Source organism: Balaenoptera musculus, chromosome 2 (genome assembly GCF_009873245.2).
Source record: "Balaenoptera musculus isolate JJ_BM4_2016_0621 chromosome 2, mBalMus1.pri.v3, whole genome shotgun sequence".
Lineage (NCBI taxonomy): Eukaryota > Metazoa > Chordata > Mammalia > Artiodactyla > Balaenopteridae > Balaenoptera > Balaenoptera musculus.
Genome location: NC_045786.1, coordinates 89,318,059 through 89,331,203, shown reverse-complemented (window position 1 = coordinate 89,331,203; position 13,145 = coordinate 89,318,059). Strand labels below are relative to the sequence as shown.

The 13,145-nt window shown below is 45.5% G+C and overlaps 2 protein-coding genes across 4 annotated transcripts in view; one reads left to right on the top strand and one right to left on the bottom strand.

Moving 5' to 3' along the window:
• Positions 1 to 326: 326 nt before the first annotated feature.
• Positions 327 to 12,328, bottom strand: ZSCAN29 (zinc finger and SCAN domain containing 29). 3 transcript variants are annotated; one of them, XM_036844218.1, is made up of 6 exons: positions 11,813 to 12,328; positions 10,901 to 11,338; positions 10,213 to 10,417; positions 7,531 to 8,226; positions 4,771 to 5,238; positions 327 to 3,768 (listed from the first exon to the last, which is right to left on the bottom strand). In XM_036844218.1, the coding sequence occupies exons 2-6, from the start codon at positions 11,213 to 11,215 to the stop codon at positions 2,900 to 2,902; spliced, it is 2,553 nt and encodes an 850-aa protein (XP_036700113.1). In that variant the 5' UTR covers positions 11,216 to 11,338; positions 11,813 to 12,328; the 3' UTR covers positions 327 to 2,899. The 3 variants fall into 3 exon arrangements, with proteins under 3 accessions (XP_036700113.1, XP_036700114.1, XP_036700115.1); XM_036844219.1 differs by lacking the exon at positions 11,813 to 12,328 and having other exon boundaries at positions 11,135 to 11,262; XM_036844220.1 differs by lacking the exons at positions 10,213 to 10,417; positions 11,813 to 12,328 and having other exon boundaries at positions 10,901 to 11,121.
• Positions 11,994 to 13,145, top strand: part of TUBGCP4 (tubulin gamma complex associated protein 4) — a 47,808-nt gene continuing 46,656 nt past the window's right edge. The window contains exon 1 of the mRNA XM_036844221.1: positions 11,994 to 12,700. Within this exon, the coding sequence (XP_036700116.1) occupies positions 12,623 to 12,700 (78 nt within the window). The 5' untranslated portion in view covers positions 11,994 to 12,622. The remainder of the gene's footprint in view (positions 12,701 to 13,145) is intronic.

Genomic DNA, 13,145 nt, shown 5'->3' with positions numbered 1-13,145 from the left:
CCACCTCCCCGTGTCCTCAAGTCCATTCTCTACGTCTGCGTCTTTATTCCTGTCCTGCCCCTAGGTTCTTCAGAACCATTTTTTTTTTTTTTTAGATTCCATATATCTGTGTTAGCATACGGTATTCGTTTTTCTCTTTCTGACTTACTTCACCCTGTATGACAGTCTCTAGGTCCATCCACCTCATTACAAATAACTCAATTTCGTTTCTTTTTATGGCTGAGTAATATTCCATTGTATATATGTGCCACATCTTCTTTATCCATTCATCTGTCAATGGACACTTAGGTTGCTTCCATGTCCTGGCTATTGTAAATAGAGCTGCGTGAACATTGTGGTACATGACTCTTTGAATTATGGTTTTCTTGCCCTATTCCTTTTGCACATTCTCTTCATCTGGAGGTTGCAGGGCTGGTCCTGGGTCTTTTAAAATTGACTCATTCTCCATGCCCAGTTATGATGGGTCCCAATGGATATGGATACAGATACTAAGGAAAGATTTTTGTTTCTATTTTACCACATTCTAATTTGTTTTTCAGCCTAGAACATAAAGATTCAGACAGGCATACTTGTAGTAACCCCATACAGGCAGCCAGAAAAAGCAGGTAAAGATTTATCTTTTCCTACCAGCAACAACTTTATCATAATTTGCATATAAACATTTTTTAAAAAAAACACCTAGAGAACCACTGGGCATTTTATAGATAGAATTTTTATTAACATGATATCCCTGAGAGGCAGATTAAGGTGTAAACACTGTTCTGCTTTACAGAAAGGGAAATGGAGGCAGGTTGACTTACACATAAGACATCTGGAACCAGAATTTGTATCTGTTGGTACCACACCAGTGCTTTTTCCACAAGACTAATACATAGACATACTGAAGACAGTGATCTCTCATTTTTTAAAAAACACTATAGCACACTTCCTAAACTATCTCAGATCCCGAGGCATTGCTTTAGACTCGTGTTGCTTGTATCTTCCTGTCTGCTTAGGCAACATAATTGAGACACCATCTCCCCTTAATTCGTAAGAGTTAGGAATTAGGAAATTCCCTCAGCACCAGAACCCTAATTAATCTTTCATCTACCATAGTAAGCTATGGATTTTAGAAAATTCTACCTCCCCACTTCTCTCTCAGATCTCATTCCCATCCCAACTCATTCAATGTGACTAATGATGCAGCTACTTATCCCAGGCCTTGGCCATCACTCACGTTCTTCTTTCCTTTGAACTGCCCATTGAAGTATCTTCTTAAGATACTGGTTTCTGACCTTCGTCTCCCATAGGAGCTAGTCCCCTAAGACTGCTCATCCTTCTTCCCCAGCGCCAGTCAGCTGTTTCCTTGTCAGTAAGCACAGCACAGTACCTGATTTACTCTGGAGGATGGGAGCCCATCTCCTATCTGCCTGGCACTCCATGTTTTAGCTGAGCCAAGTCCCTCTCTGCCTTCTGCACGGCCCGTATCTTGCTACCCCTCCAATTTTGTGCTACTCCAAGCTTTGTCTAACCTTCCTTACAGTCTGTCCTTTGCCCTCTGCTCCCTTGCTCCCCAGTTTTCCCATTTCTCACCCATTCAGCACTCAGTTTTGCAATGAGTTTTGGAAAGTTCATCCCACCTAGTAACCTTCCCTCTGAGCACTTCCTGCTTCATGAAGCCTTCCTGATTAAAGAGAAGAAAATACCTCTCAAATTTTTTCCAAACTCTAATGCATTAGACCTTAAGGTTTATGCATAGTGTTACTACCTAGCTTTCTAGATTTCTCTAAAACTGTTGCAGCTATACATGTGCACTATTTGTCCATGTCAGTGTCATCTGTTTTAGGTTGTAAGGAAGAGGACAGGGTCTGTTTAACTTGTGCTGTACCTGCTCATCATACTGCTATGAACATGTGGGCAATTAATTCAATACTATTTGATCATAAAGATCAGAAGTACACTTGCATTTGAAGAACTGCTTTTAAAAGTAGATGTATACAGTTGAATATGTGTGCATGTGTGTGTGTGTTAAGTATTGTCAACTCCACTGACCAAAGATAATCTGTGTTTAGAGTGTGTGGAATATGGACAATTCCCTCTTGGCAGTTCTAACTGCTTTCCCTATCACCGCATCCAACTGGCTTGCTCTTTAGGCTTCTGGACCACAAGGGACACATGAAATTCAGATGAGATGGACCAGAAAAAAAAAATCACACCAGACGCTGTAAATACAGTATTTTTCTATTCCAAAGCTTCTAGGGCTTGGAAGAAACTAAGAAATCCAGGGTTCACACCTCAATATTTATACGAGGTTTACATTGTTTCCCCATATAGCACACCTAGGTTCTTGACAAAATGACTTATAGGTCAGAACCAAATTGGACACTTAAACTCTCCTTCTTTAAGGTAAAGAAAGAGTGTGCATGACAAATATGTCATTCTGAGCACAGGGTTAAGTGAGCAGGAAAAGTCATTCTTTTTTGCATTTCCATTGCTATATAAAGAGCTACACCCATTCAATGAGAATTCTTACTACTTCTCCATGAAATGCTGCTGTGATGGGTTTTTCTAGTTGAAATGCAGTTTATAACAGGATGAGTAAAGAAGGGTGCATGTCAAACTCATAGGATCTACTACTGTGTCCTCTCTATTAAGGGAACAACATAGGCACTGAGAGGGAAAGGTGTTACCGTCAATAAAGGCAAGGAGAGGGAATGAAATCTTCCTTTCATTCTTAAGATGCTTTGGGAATTTGACTCTAGATCCAGGAGAGACATAGAAACAAACAGTGGGGTAAATTCTAGAGTATTTCCTAAACTAGCCAGGCACAGATTAGGAGATGGATCTCACTATTGGAGGACTTTTCTAAACAATTTCAATACATGTAATGAGACTGTTTTCTTCATAGATCCTGAGGGGCTTACTTAGGGGCTGGCTGTGAGAGAAGTTTTTCTCGTGTGTGGATCTCTCGGTGCTTATTAAGAGCAGAGCTTTTACTGAAGCACTTGCCACAGTCATGACACCCATAGGGTTTCTCTCCTGTGTGGGTTCTGTGGTGTGCACGTAAGTCAGAACTCTTACTGAAACTCTTTCCACAGTCAGAACACACATGGGGTCTCTCTCCTGTGTGTATCCTTCGATGTGCACTAAAATGAGAACTGTTATTGAAGCTTTTTCCACACTCTTCACACTGATAGGGCTTTTCTCCTGTGTGGGTTCTCTGGTGAATGATAAGGCTTGAGCTCTGGTTGAAGCGTTTTCCACACTCACCACACTGATACGGTTTCTCTCCTGTGTGGATTCTTCTATGGGTGATGAAATTTGAACTGTCACGGAAACTTTTCCCACAGTCAAGACATTTATAAGGTTTCTCTCCAGTGTGGATTCTCCGGTGTCTAATGAGGCGTGCACTCCGACTGAAGCTTTTCCCACAGTCAGCACATTTATATGGATTTTCTACTTGAGGGGATATCTGATGCACGAGATGGGAGTTTGGACCAAAGCTTTTGCCATATCTGAGATATTTATAGGGTCTCTCCCCCAAGTAAGGTCTCTGATGACTTAGAACTTTACCTAAACTCCTCTCTGGGAATGTTGGTTTTCCTCTTCTCTCCCCTGGGGTCTTCTCCCACTGTCTTCCTGATCTACATTCACTCTCAGTGCCTTTACCTTGATTAAGATGCCGGGGAATTTTCCTCTCAGACCTTGCAAGTAACGTCCTATGTAGTTGTACTTCCTCAGCAATATCCCGTTTTAGATTCTCTTCATTCTCAAATCCAGCCTCAAAACCTGACATAAGAATAGAATTTTAAAAGTTATCTGTTTTCTGAATTGTTATGTACCAGGGTAAAGCAAGTATCACATTAGATGATTAAATGTAAAAATTAGGGAGCTCTAGATCCCAAATAACTACCATCTGTTAAAATTCCGATGTTTTACTTCTCTGATGGAATCGATGCTCTGTGGAACACACTTAAAGAATGCTGATCTAAAGAACTTTTGGAAAAGAAAACTTATCAAATGCCCAAGCACTGTGTTAGGTGCTTCACTGTGGTACTTCATTTACATCAACCTTATGAGGTAGGTCTTAACATACGAGCGAATTTACAGGGTTAAGTAACTTGCTCTAAGGTACTCAACTAATTAACAACATAGTCCAGATTCACATACATATATATGTGTGATTCCAAAATCAGAATAATTTTTCTCACAAGGAGGGAAGCCATAATGAAGTTTTGGGGTTCTTTTTCTTATACAGTAGCTGAGATTCAAAGGATCAGTTCCCTCAGAAATCTCAGACTTTTGCATAAGTGTGTCTGAAGAAAGAGGTTATCAGGTTTTCATATATGTGAATAAAGCAAGCATACAGCTGGTTTACAAGCTGAAACTAGAAGAAAAAACAAATGAGAATGAACTTTAAAAATCAACTTCATCCATCTGTGGGTATATGACATGCTACTTGGGAAATGTAGGCTTTCAGATTCCCTGCTAGGTAAACTGCCTGGTAACCTAGCAGGTCACATGCAGATGATGGCTAATTTACAAAGTCTGCAGCCATCTCAGATTGATGCTGTAGTGTGAGGAGGCAAGTCAAGTGAATAGAGGATATAAACTAGCTGCTTTATAACAGACAGGAAACATGGAGAAGAGAGAATGTGGTCACAATAAGAATCCATGAGAGCTGGGTGTAGAGGCCACTTCTGGTCTTCAATCTCATGATTTTTCTCCTAAATCCCACTGCCTTCCCTTTGCTATTTGCTATTTCTACCTTAAGAAGTAAAAGGATCTTACCACTGGGGCTCTGAAATAAGACTGGAGCACGGGTCATAGCCTCTGGGGGTACCTCGGTATCCTCTTCATCATCTTCCGAATCTTCTTCTATGGCCTCATCTGCTTCCTCGGCTTGCTTCTCGGCTTCGGCCTCACTGGTCTCCTGGGTGGGACACAAGGCTGCCTCCTCTTCCCGGCCATCACTGGGCAGGGCAGCACCCCGGGCACTCACCAAAGCATCCATCTCTTCAAAGAAGGGACAGGTCTCTGGTGCTTGGCCATTCTTGACCTTCCGATAGCTGGTGTGGAGGCTTTTAAACTTGGTCCGACACTGCTCTGGTGTCCTAAGGAAGCCATATTCCCATAACCGCTCAGCCACTGCTCCATACAACTGGCTGTTGCGGTGGCAGTTCTGGAGGGCTTCATAAAACTGAGTCTCACTAAGAATTGCAAGGTAGGTCTTTGTCTCTTCATAGCCCCAGTGTACACCTGCCACCAGAAGAGAAATTTCAGCACCACTTAATCCAGGGCTTTATAGTCTCAATTCCTCAGTCCTATCATCTGCATCATGAAAAATCACCTAAGCTCGGGCTCCTAGGTGAAAAAGTAAAAACACCTCATGTTTCCAAAATCAATACAAACTCTCAGGATGTTTTGCTTCTCTATAGCCTATATCAATTTCACAGAGACCTTTATTCCTACATTCTGTTCAAAAGAGGCCTTTCCACCTTACCACTGTAACAATCATTATGTACACTGAGGCAAGTGTACAGAATGCATTTCCCCATTCTTCCGGTAGTTCTGGAATTCTGATGCTAATTAGAAAATAACTGGTATGGGGAAGAAGACCCACAGTCAGTCACTGTCAGCCATGAGCCATCCCTAAATTCTCTGATCAATCTTTTTCTACCAGTTCTACTTCCTTATGAATTAAGTTTCCCATAGAATGACTCAAAATCCCCAGGAAGAGTCTCTTTCAGAATCACACTGCTGCTTAATCCAATCCCTTTTATGGCCCTTCTTCACTTGCCACAATCTCAAAAAAAGCCAGCCCAGCAATAGCAAAGACCTGAAGGGTACAAGATAAGAACCTGTAGTCATGCACCTTCTTACGAGCGAAGGAGTGGCAGAGCCAGAAAGAGGAAGGAAGCAGAGCAGATAGCATCTCCTGGCCTGAACTCTGCTAATGCTGCAGGCCACCCCAACTTGGGCAGTACTTCTTCAGGATGACTACAGGCTCTGCTCCCTGAAGGTACCCAAGGGAGAGGGAAGGGAGATTCTAAGAGCCTTCCTCCCACTTGAGAGCCAGCTGGAGATTACATTGCTTCCGTTACCCTCCACTCAATGCAAGTGAAGCAGCTAGCACATGTGCCATGTTTGTGATTTACCGAAATTCATTCCAGTGAAAAAAACGGGAAAAAAAATTTTTTTTTTTTTTAAATTTAGGCCATGCAGCATGCAGGATCTTAGTTCCCAGACCAGAGATAGAACCCGTGCTCCCTGCAGTGGAAGCTCAGAGTCCCAATCACTGGACCACCAGGGAAATCCCAAAAATTTTTTTAAAAAAGGAAAAGGAGGGGTTTCCCTGGTGGTGCAATGGTTAAGAATCTGCCTGCCAATGCAGGGGACATGGGTTCGAGCCCTGGTCCCGGAAGATCCCACATGCCGTGGAGCAACTAAGCCCATGCGCCACAACTAGTGAGCCTGCGTGCCACAACTACTGAAGCCCACGTGCCTAGAGCCTGTGCTCCATAACAAGAGAAGCCACCGCAATGAGAAGCCAGCGCACCACAATAAAGAGTAGCCCCTGCTCGACACAACTAAAGAAAGCCCACGTGCAGCAACGAAGACCCAACGCAGCCAAAAATAAATAAATAAATAAATAAATTTATTTTAAAAAGGAAAAGAAAAAATTCAAGACAGAAGAAGACTAGAACAGAACAAAAGCAACAACACATATAATAAAACATGGAAGGGACACATAACTGTTCCCAGTGGAACTGCAACTCTGGAGTAGTCCTGCTGCTGTGCCACATTTTACAGTTGAGGACGCAAACTGTGAAATGGTCAGATAGCTGTGCGAGGTCACCCAGCTGATTAGTGGTCAGGGTTAGAAACGAAGTCTCCTGATTCATACTTCGTGCTCTTCCCATAGCAACATGGTTGTACAAAATTACATCAACAGAAATAAGTGACATTTTAAAATGGTTCCATATGCAAATAATATTTCAGCAGAGTGTTAAGCAAGGTTTCTTGCTGCAAGACTTCTTAGTCCTGTTAAAATGCCAACGTGTGTTGCAGATCTCACACAGGACACAAAATGTTTCCCCAACTTTGGGCAGTCCTTCACTATGCTCTTCTAAGTAAAAAGCAACACATAATAACCTTGAGTTTGGAGAAGTAAAGATAAAACACCAGTTCATACAAGATGCTCAACAAATATTAGTTCTCCTTAAAGATAATACAGTACCAAGTTTTTCTCAGCCTTCAGTGATTTTATAATCAGGAAAAAATATTTTAAGAAAGAAATGGAAGGAATGATACTCCTTTTCAGGAGTCTCTTGAATTTTCTGAGTGTATTTCTTTAAAATATCTAAAATTATTCTCTACTTACTATTAGCTCACTGATTTTCCCACAAAAGAGAATGAAATACACAAAGAACTGAGAAGTGCCTCTGTTCTCTAAGTGACAAAGCTGGCAGGTGACATTAAGCTTCCTGACTCCACATCCAGCCTCATAACTCCTCAGTCTAATCCTAAAACCCCAGAAGAAAAGCTTACCACTTGGGCTTCGGAAAAGGACGGGTGTGGTGGAGTTGTCGGGGTCCTGGGGGGTGGCCTCCTGGCCCACTTCCTCACTGTCAGACTCTTCAGCCATGGCCTCTTCTCCCTCCTTGTGCTGCCAGTCCTGTTGCTCTGGCTCCTCAGTCTCAGCATCACTGCCCACCAGGCCAGAGTGAGAGGCTGCCTCCTCCAGGCCATTACTGGGCAGGGCAATGACCTGGGCACTCATCAGGGCTTCCATTTCTTCAAAGAAGGGGCAGGTCTCAGGTGGGTGGCCACTCTTGACTTTCCGATAGCTCTTCTGGAGACCTTTGAACTTGGTCCTACACTGCTCCAGGGTCCGGAGGAACCCATACTCCCGGAGCCGCTCAGCCACAGCCCCATACACTTGGCTGTTTCGATGACAGTTTCGGAGAGCCTCATAAAACTCAGTTTGACTGAGAATTGCGAGGAGAGTTCTGGTCTCTTCATAGCCCCAGTGCACACCTGCCACCTTCTCATCCTCGAAGCCCCAGTGATCCTGTTCCACCCAGCTTCTTCTCTCTCTCCTGGATGGTAACAGATCAGCATGCATTCGTCTGTCTCCTGTGTGACTGCCTCTTGGGAGTTCCTTCTCCTTGGAGCCCAGATCTGGGATCCACGGCTCTCCTTGCTCCAACTTGGAGACCACACTGGATTTAGGAAATGGAAATCCTGCTTGCAGGGAAGCAAACAAAGGATATCACAGTTTGGACTGATCATAAAAAACATCTCTGAGTTCAGACCTGCCTTTTTTATCCAAGAGGCTTATAAAGAAAAGTATCTAAGAAAATGTTTCCAGAAAGTTCAATGGGTTGAAGAAAGTGGGGAAAAATACATGAAACCTCAAAAAATGAGAAATATTTTATTTTCCAGAGCAGGGTGACAAGAGAGGAAAACGTTCTGTTGTGTGTTCAGAGCAGATAATTCTGTTCCAAGTTGCTCCCTAGCTCTCCTAACCACTTGTAGGCAGGTCCTGCACTGCTGGAAACAGTCACCTCCTGCCTCCTACATAGCTGACCAACGTGGGGGTTAATCCAAGTACAGCTCGTAGCAGGCCCTCTGGATCCATGGTTCCTCCACATCTGCAGACTTACCCAACCACAGTACTGTAGTAATTACTATTGAAAAATATCCATGTATAAGTGGACCCACACGGTTCAAACTCACGTTGTCCAAGGTTCAGCTGTAGTTCTCTACTTGGGACCAGAGAATTAAACTCAAGAGTGATTTCAAGGGGGAGACTGTCTTCAACTCTTCCATTTCCTTCACACTGTGTCACGAAGTTCTAAAGCTTTTTCCCTTAGTATATCCTTTATTCCTACTGCCACCATCCAAGTCTAGACCCCTTACCTTCTCACACCTGGGTAACTGCAGCAGTCACCGTCCTACCTAACTCCAGGCTCTGGCTTCCTCAGCTCACATGCTATTTGTATTGCCAAACCTTAACCTGAGTGGTTACCAGGCATGGCCCGTTCAAAGCAGACTCCTCTCTCCAGAACACAGCACACGTTTATTCACCACTCTGTGCCTTTCCTTTAACTCCCTCCCTTCTATCGAAATTTAACCCATCAGTGCCCCCATGAAGCCTTCCCTACAGCCCTCCCTCGTCTCCCACTCTGCCAAACCCCTATTGTACTCACACAGTTGAGTAACAAGTCATTGTTTGGCATTGTTTCAGTACAGTTCAGTTCAGCACATATTTATGTTCACTTTTGTGTTCTCCATCATATTGTAGGCTTTTTGAGGATAGGCACCTTTTCTCATTGCAGAGTACCCTGCAAGGTGTTGAGCACATGGTAGGTGTTCAAAACTGATTAATTCTGCAAGTCTGTGTGTGCGGTTGAGGGACTGCATCTGGATGACTAAACAGAGACCACTACCAGACTGGCTGAGAAGGCTAGCGTCTTGGATGATAAGATCAGAATTCAAAACAACCTCAACAAGTTAAAGAAGTGATCAAAGAAAAAAACACACAAAATGGAGTTCTGCAGAGTACAAAGAAGAAAAACAAGTTCCACAAAATCAAGTTTAAGAATAAGAACTAGGCACAAAGACAATGGGGAAAGCTCTAAGAGACAGGGGAGTATCAAGTGAACGACAATCCTTAGTTGAGTTATACAGAAAGAAAGCGTAGTGAGATTCTGAAGTAAAATTCATACTCTGCCTCTACCTACCAGACCCTCACTGGAATAATATATATAATTTAATTCTCCACAATTAACATGCTATTTGGAGAACTTAAAGTTTCCAAGGGAGAGTAACAAAAACTTAGTAGGTCTGAAGAATGGAGCTTCTGGGGAAAAGCAGAAAGAAACAAATATAGTTTAATATGGAGAAAGAAAATGACTAAAAGGAAGATGTGCTTTCAAGTATAGAAAAGAATTTTTATCTAGAAAATACTGACGTAGTGTCATCATTACCAGGAGGAAAGAAACTCCAAGTTCTGGAAAAAGTAGGGAGCCATCCTCTGGCAGACTTATCAAAAGAGGAAATAGAAGAATTGCAGCAGAGAGCTAAACTATATGCCTTCAGGAGGTCCCCAACAACTGCATACTCTATTTCCACTCATTCCTGAAATCCCTTTCCCACTCACTACTCCCAACCCTACTTCCCAATTTAGAATGGCATCCTATCTTGCCATATAAATCTACTCCTCACCGCTCCTTTGAAAAGGTCTGAGCTTCTCCTTTGGGTTCATCTGCTCCTGTGGTCCCAGGTCTGGGTTTCTTGCCCTCTCTTTCTTGGGTACACCCCTGGGCTGGGGTTCCACTGACTCCTGCCGAACACTTAATAACTCTCGTGATGATTTCAGGGGTGTCATCTTCTCCAAGCGCACTTCCTGCCCCTTCACAGAGACTGTGACCTAGAAACAACCCCCATGAATTGTCACTGCAAGGTCATAATGAGGGGTATTCCCAGAGGAGATTATTTATTAACCCAAAAGAAATCATCCTTTTGGGACATGGCTAGGGTTGGGGCGGGGGGTGGTTAATAGTGAACAAGGGTCTTTCTTAGTCCATTACTGTTAGCTTAGAGCAGCTGGAACTACAAAAGAAAAAGATCAAAATAGTAAACCCGACTCCAGGCTAAAAAATAGCTCCCCTTTCTTCCCTATTAAGTAAAAAACTATGAAACTATGAATAACTCGTTATGATACCTAGCAAAGGTACACCCAGGTAGCATCTCCCGATAAGCTCTATCTGAAAAAGTTACCTGTTAAAGGACCAGAAGTATAAGCATCACCAAGGGAGACTGTGCCCCACTTTAAATCTGACTGTGCCTTAATTTGGCCTTTTATCCTGCCCCTGCCCAGTCACACACTTCTGAATACCCCCTCCCTGCTCACCGAACGTCCAGGTCTTCCAGGCTCTCTTTCTAAATCTTCCACCAGAGCCACTGCCTCCTCTCCACTTTCTGGACATTGCTTTTGTACCCATTTCTGGATCTCCCCAGGTAAGACGGTCAGGAACTGCTCTAGCACCAACAATTCTACAATCTGCTCCTTGGTGCGCACCTCCGGCCTTAGCCACCGACAGCAAAGTTCCCAGAGTTGGCTGAAAGCCTCCCGGGGCCCAGCTACCTCCTGGTAATGAAATCTCCTGAAGCGCTGTCGGAAGGTCTCAGAGTTAGTGCCATTCCCTCTCAGGGTGGGTTTGGCCATCGTTCACAGCAGAAAGCAGCTTCCCTCCACTTAAGGGTCTAGGTTCCAGGGCTTACACCCATCTTCTCATGTCCTTGGAGAATCACCTGCAGATGAGTCTCTCTCTGTAAGAAGAGTTTCCTCCTAGGGTAGAGAGAGATGGCACTATCAGAAGGAATACACTCATATGTCTAAAGTCTTGCCAGAGCTGGCCTGACTTTCCAGATGCTCCACGTAGCACCAACTTCAGGACAGCAAGCCAAAACTGAGCATGAAGGTGAGAGACCATTCAAAAGCTGCATTTCTGGGCGCCTTCCAGGGCAGCCCGAGTAAGCAGCAAAGAATAGAAAGTACTGTCTGTTCCTCTTCCACCTCCCCCAAATCTGACCCACTGAGCTCCCCTGACCAGTGTAGCATAGTGTGTTCAAACCATATGGGAGCTCGAGAGGTTCTAAAGGCATGTCACCATCCTGCTGAAGGCAACGAAAAGCCTCTGTCCAGCGGGTCGCAGCTGATCTCCCCCAGTACCTCCGCCGTCCTTCCCCGGGCCCTCTCCGTCCGCCCCGCTCCCTCGGACTCCACCACTACCAATTCCCACCCCAAACAAAAATCAAGTACTGAATACTGGGTCTTTGTTCTCCCTCACAGCAGAAGTAACCGCTCAGTAAATAGCCGGGAACTAGTGACTGGAAACCTCGCGCACTGACAGAAGTTGGTTTTGGCTCCTGAAGCGAGGGCCGGGTGGGCTTGGGGAGAGTCCCACTGAGTTGGTGGAGAGTGGGAGTCCGAAGGGGCAGTAGTCATGGGTCTCCTGAGGACGAGCTCGGGTGCTGGCCAAGCGCTCCGAGGGCTGCAAGGTTCGCGGGTGCGGGGTTCCGGCCTCTTTGTCTTCTCTCCCTCCGGCCAGGTCACTCTCGAAAGCCGTCGTGAGCCCCTCCAGAGGCCTCCGACCGGGCTAAGCGCCCTGAGAGCACCCTCCGACCCACTCCTGGGATATTCTCCCTCTCGGGCTGTCGCTCAACCCACTCGCATTTCTGACCGCGGGCTAGCCTCACCCGCTCGGGGTAGGGCTCCAGCCCGGGTTCTCCAGCCTCCCAGTCCAGCTCCCAAACCGGAAGTCCGAGCGGCCCACCCGGGGGCTGGAGGCGCATGCGCAAGAGAACCTCCCGCGACTCCTGCGGAGCACCCGCTGGAGCCAACGAGTGGGCCCAGCCGAGCGCGGCTCACTTCCGGGACGCGGCGCGCCGACCCCTTCCCGGCTTCCCGTCAGCTCTCCTCAGCAGTAGTCTCGGCGGGTACAGTCAGGAGGAACTGCCCGTCCCGGGATCCTGTGCGCGTGTAGAGGAGGGAGCGCTCGCCTCTTTGGTCGCCTGGTGAGGCTCTGGAGGAGGGTGCGACGGATATAGGGACTCGAGGTCCGCCGCGGGAATGATCCACGAACTGCTCTTGGCTCTGAGCGGGTATCCAGGGTCCATTTTCACCTGGAACAAGCGGAGTGGCCTGCAGGTACTGTCCGCCTCAGCGCGGGAACTAGCGAGAGCGGAACGGGTGGAGCAGGCTAGTGCCAAGGGGAGGAGTCTGAGGGACTGAGAAGGCGGGGCTTGCACGGGCCGAGGCGTGGGGGGCTTGTCCCTGGGCAGGTAACCGGAGGGCTCAGTAATTGTATGTGCTTTTAAACTGGGTTTTGAAAGCTAGTCCAAATACATAGTGCCTGACACACAGTAAGGGTTCAGCCAGTTTTGTTGGATGAAAAAGTGAGAGTGTCTCCCTTATTACTCCTCGCCCGGGAAATTTCTGCACTAGGAGAATTTGGAGGGGGACCTTCATGTAACCAGGAGTGTGTGAGGGGGAAGGGCTATGTGCTATATGCTTTATCTCATTTAATCTTCACAACCACCTATCTCCATTTCAGAGATTAAATCCCGGTGTCAGGGATCACGTAGCGATTAGC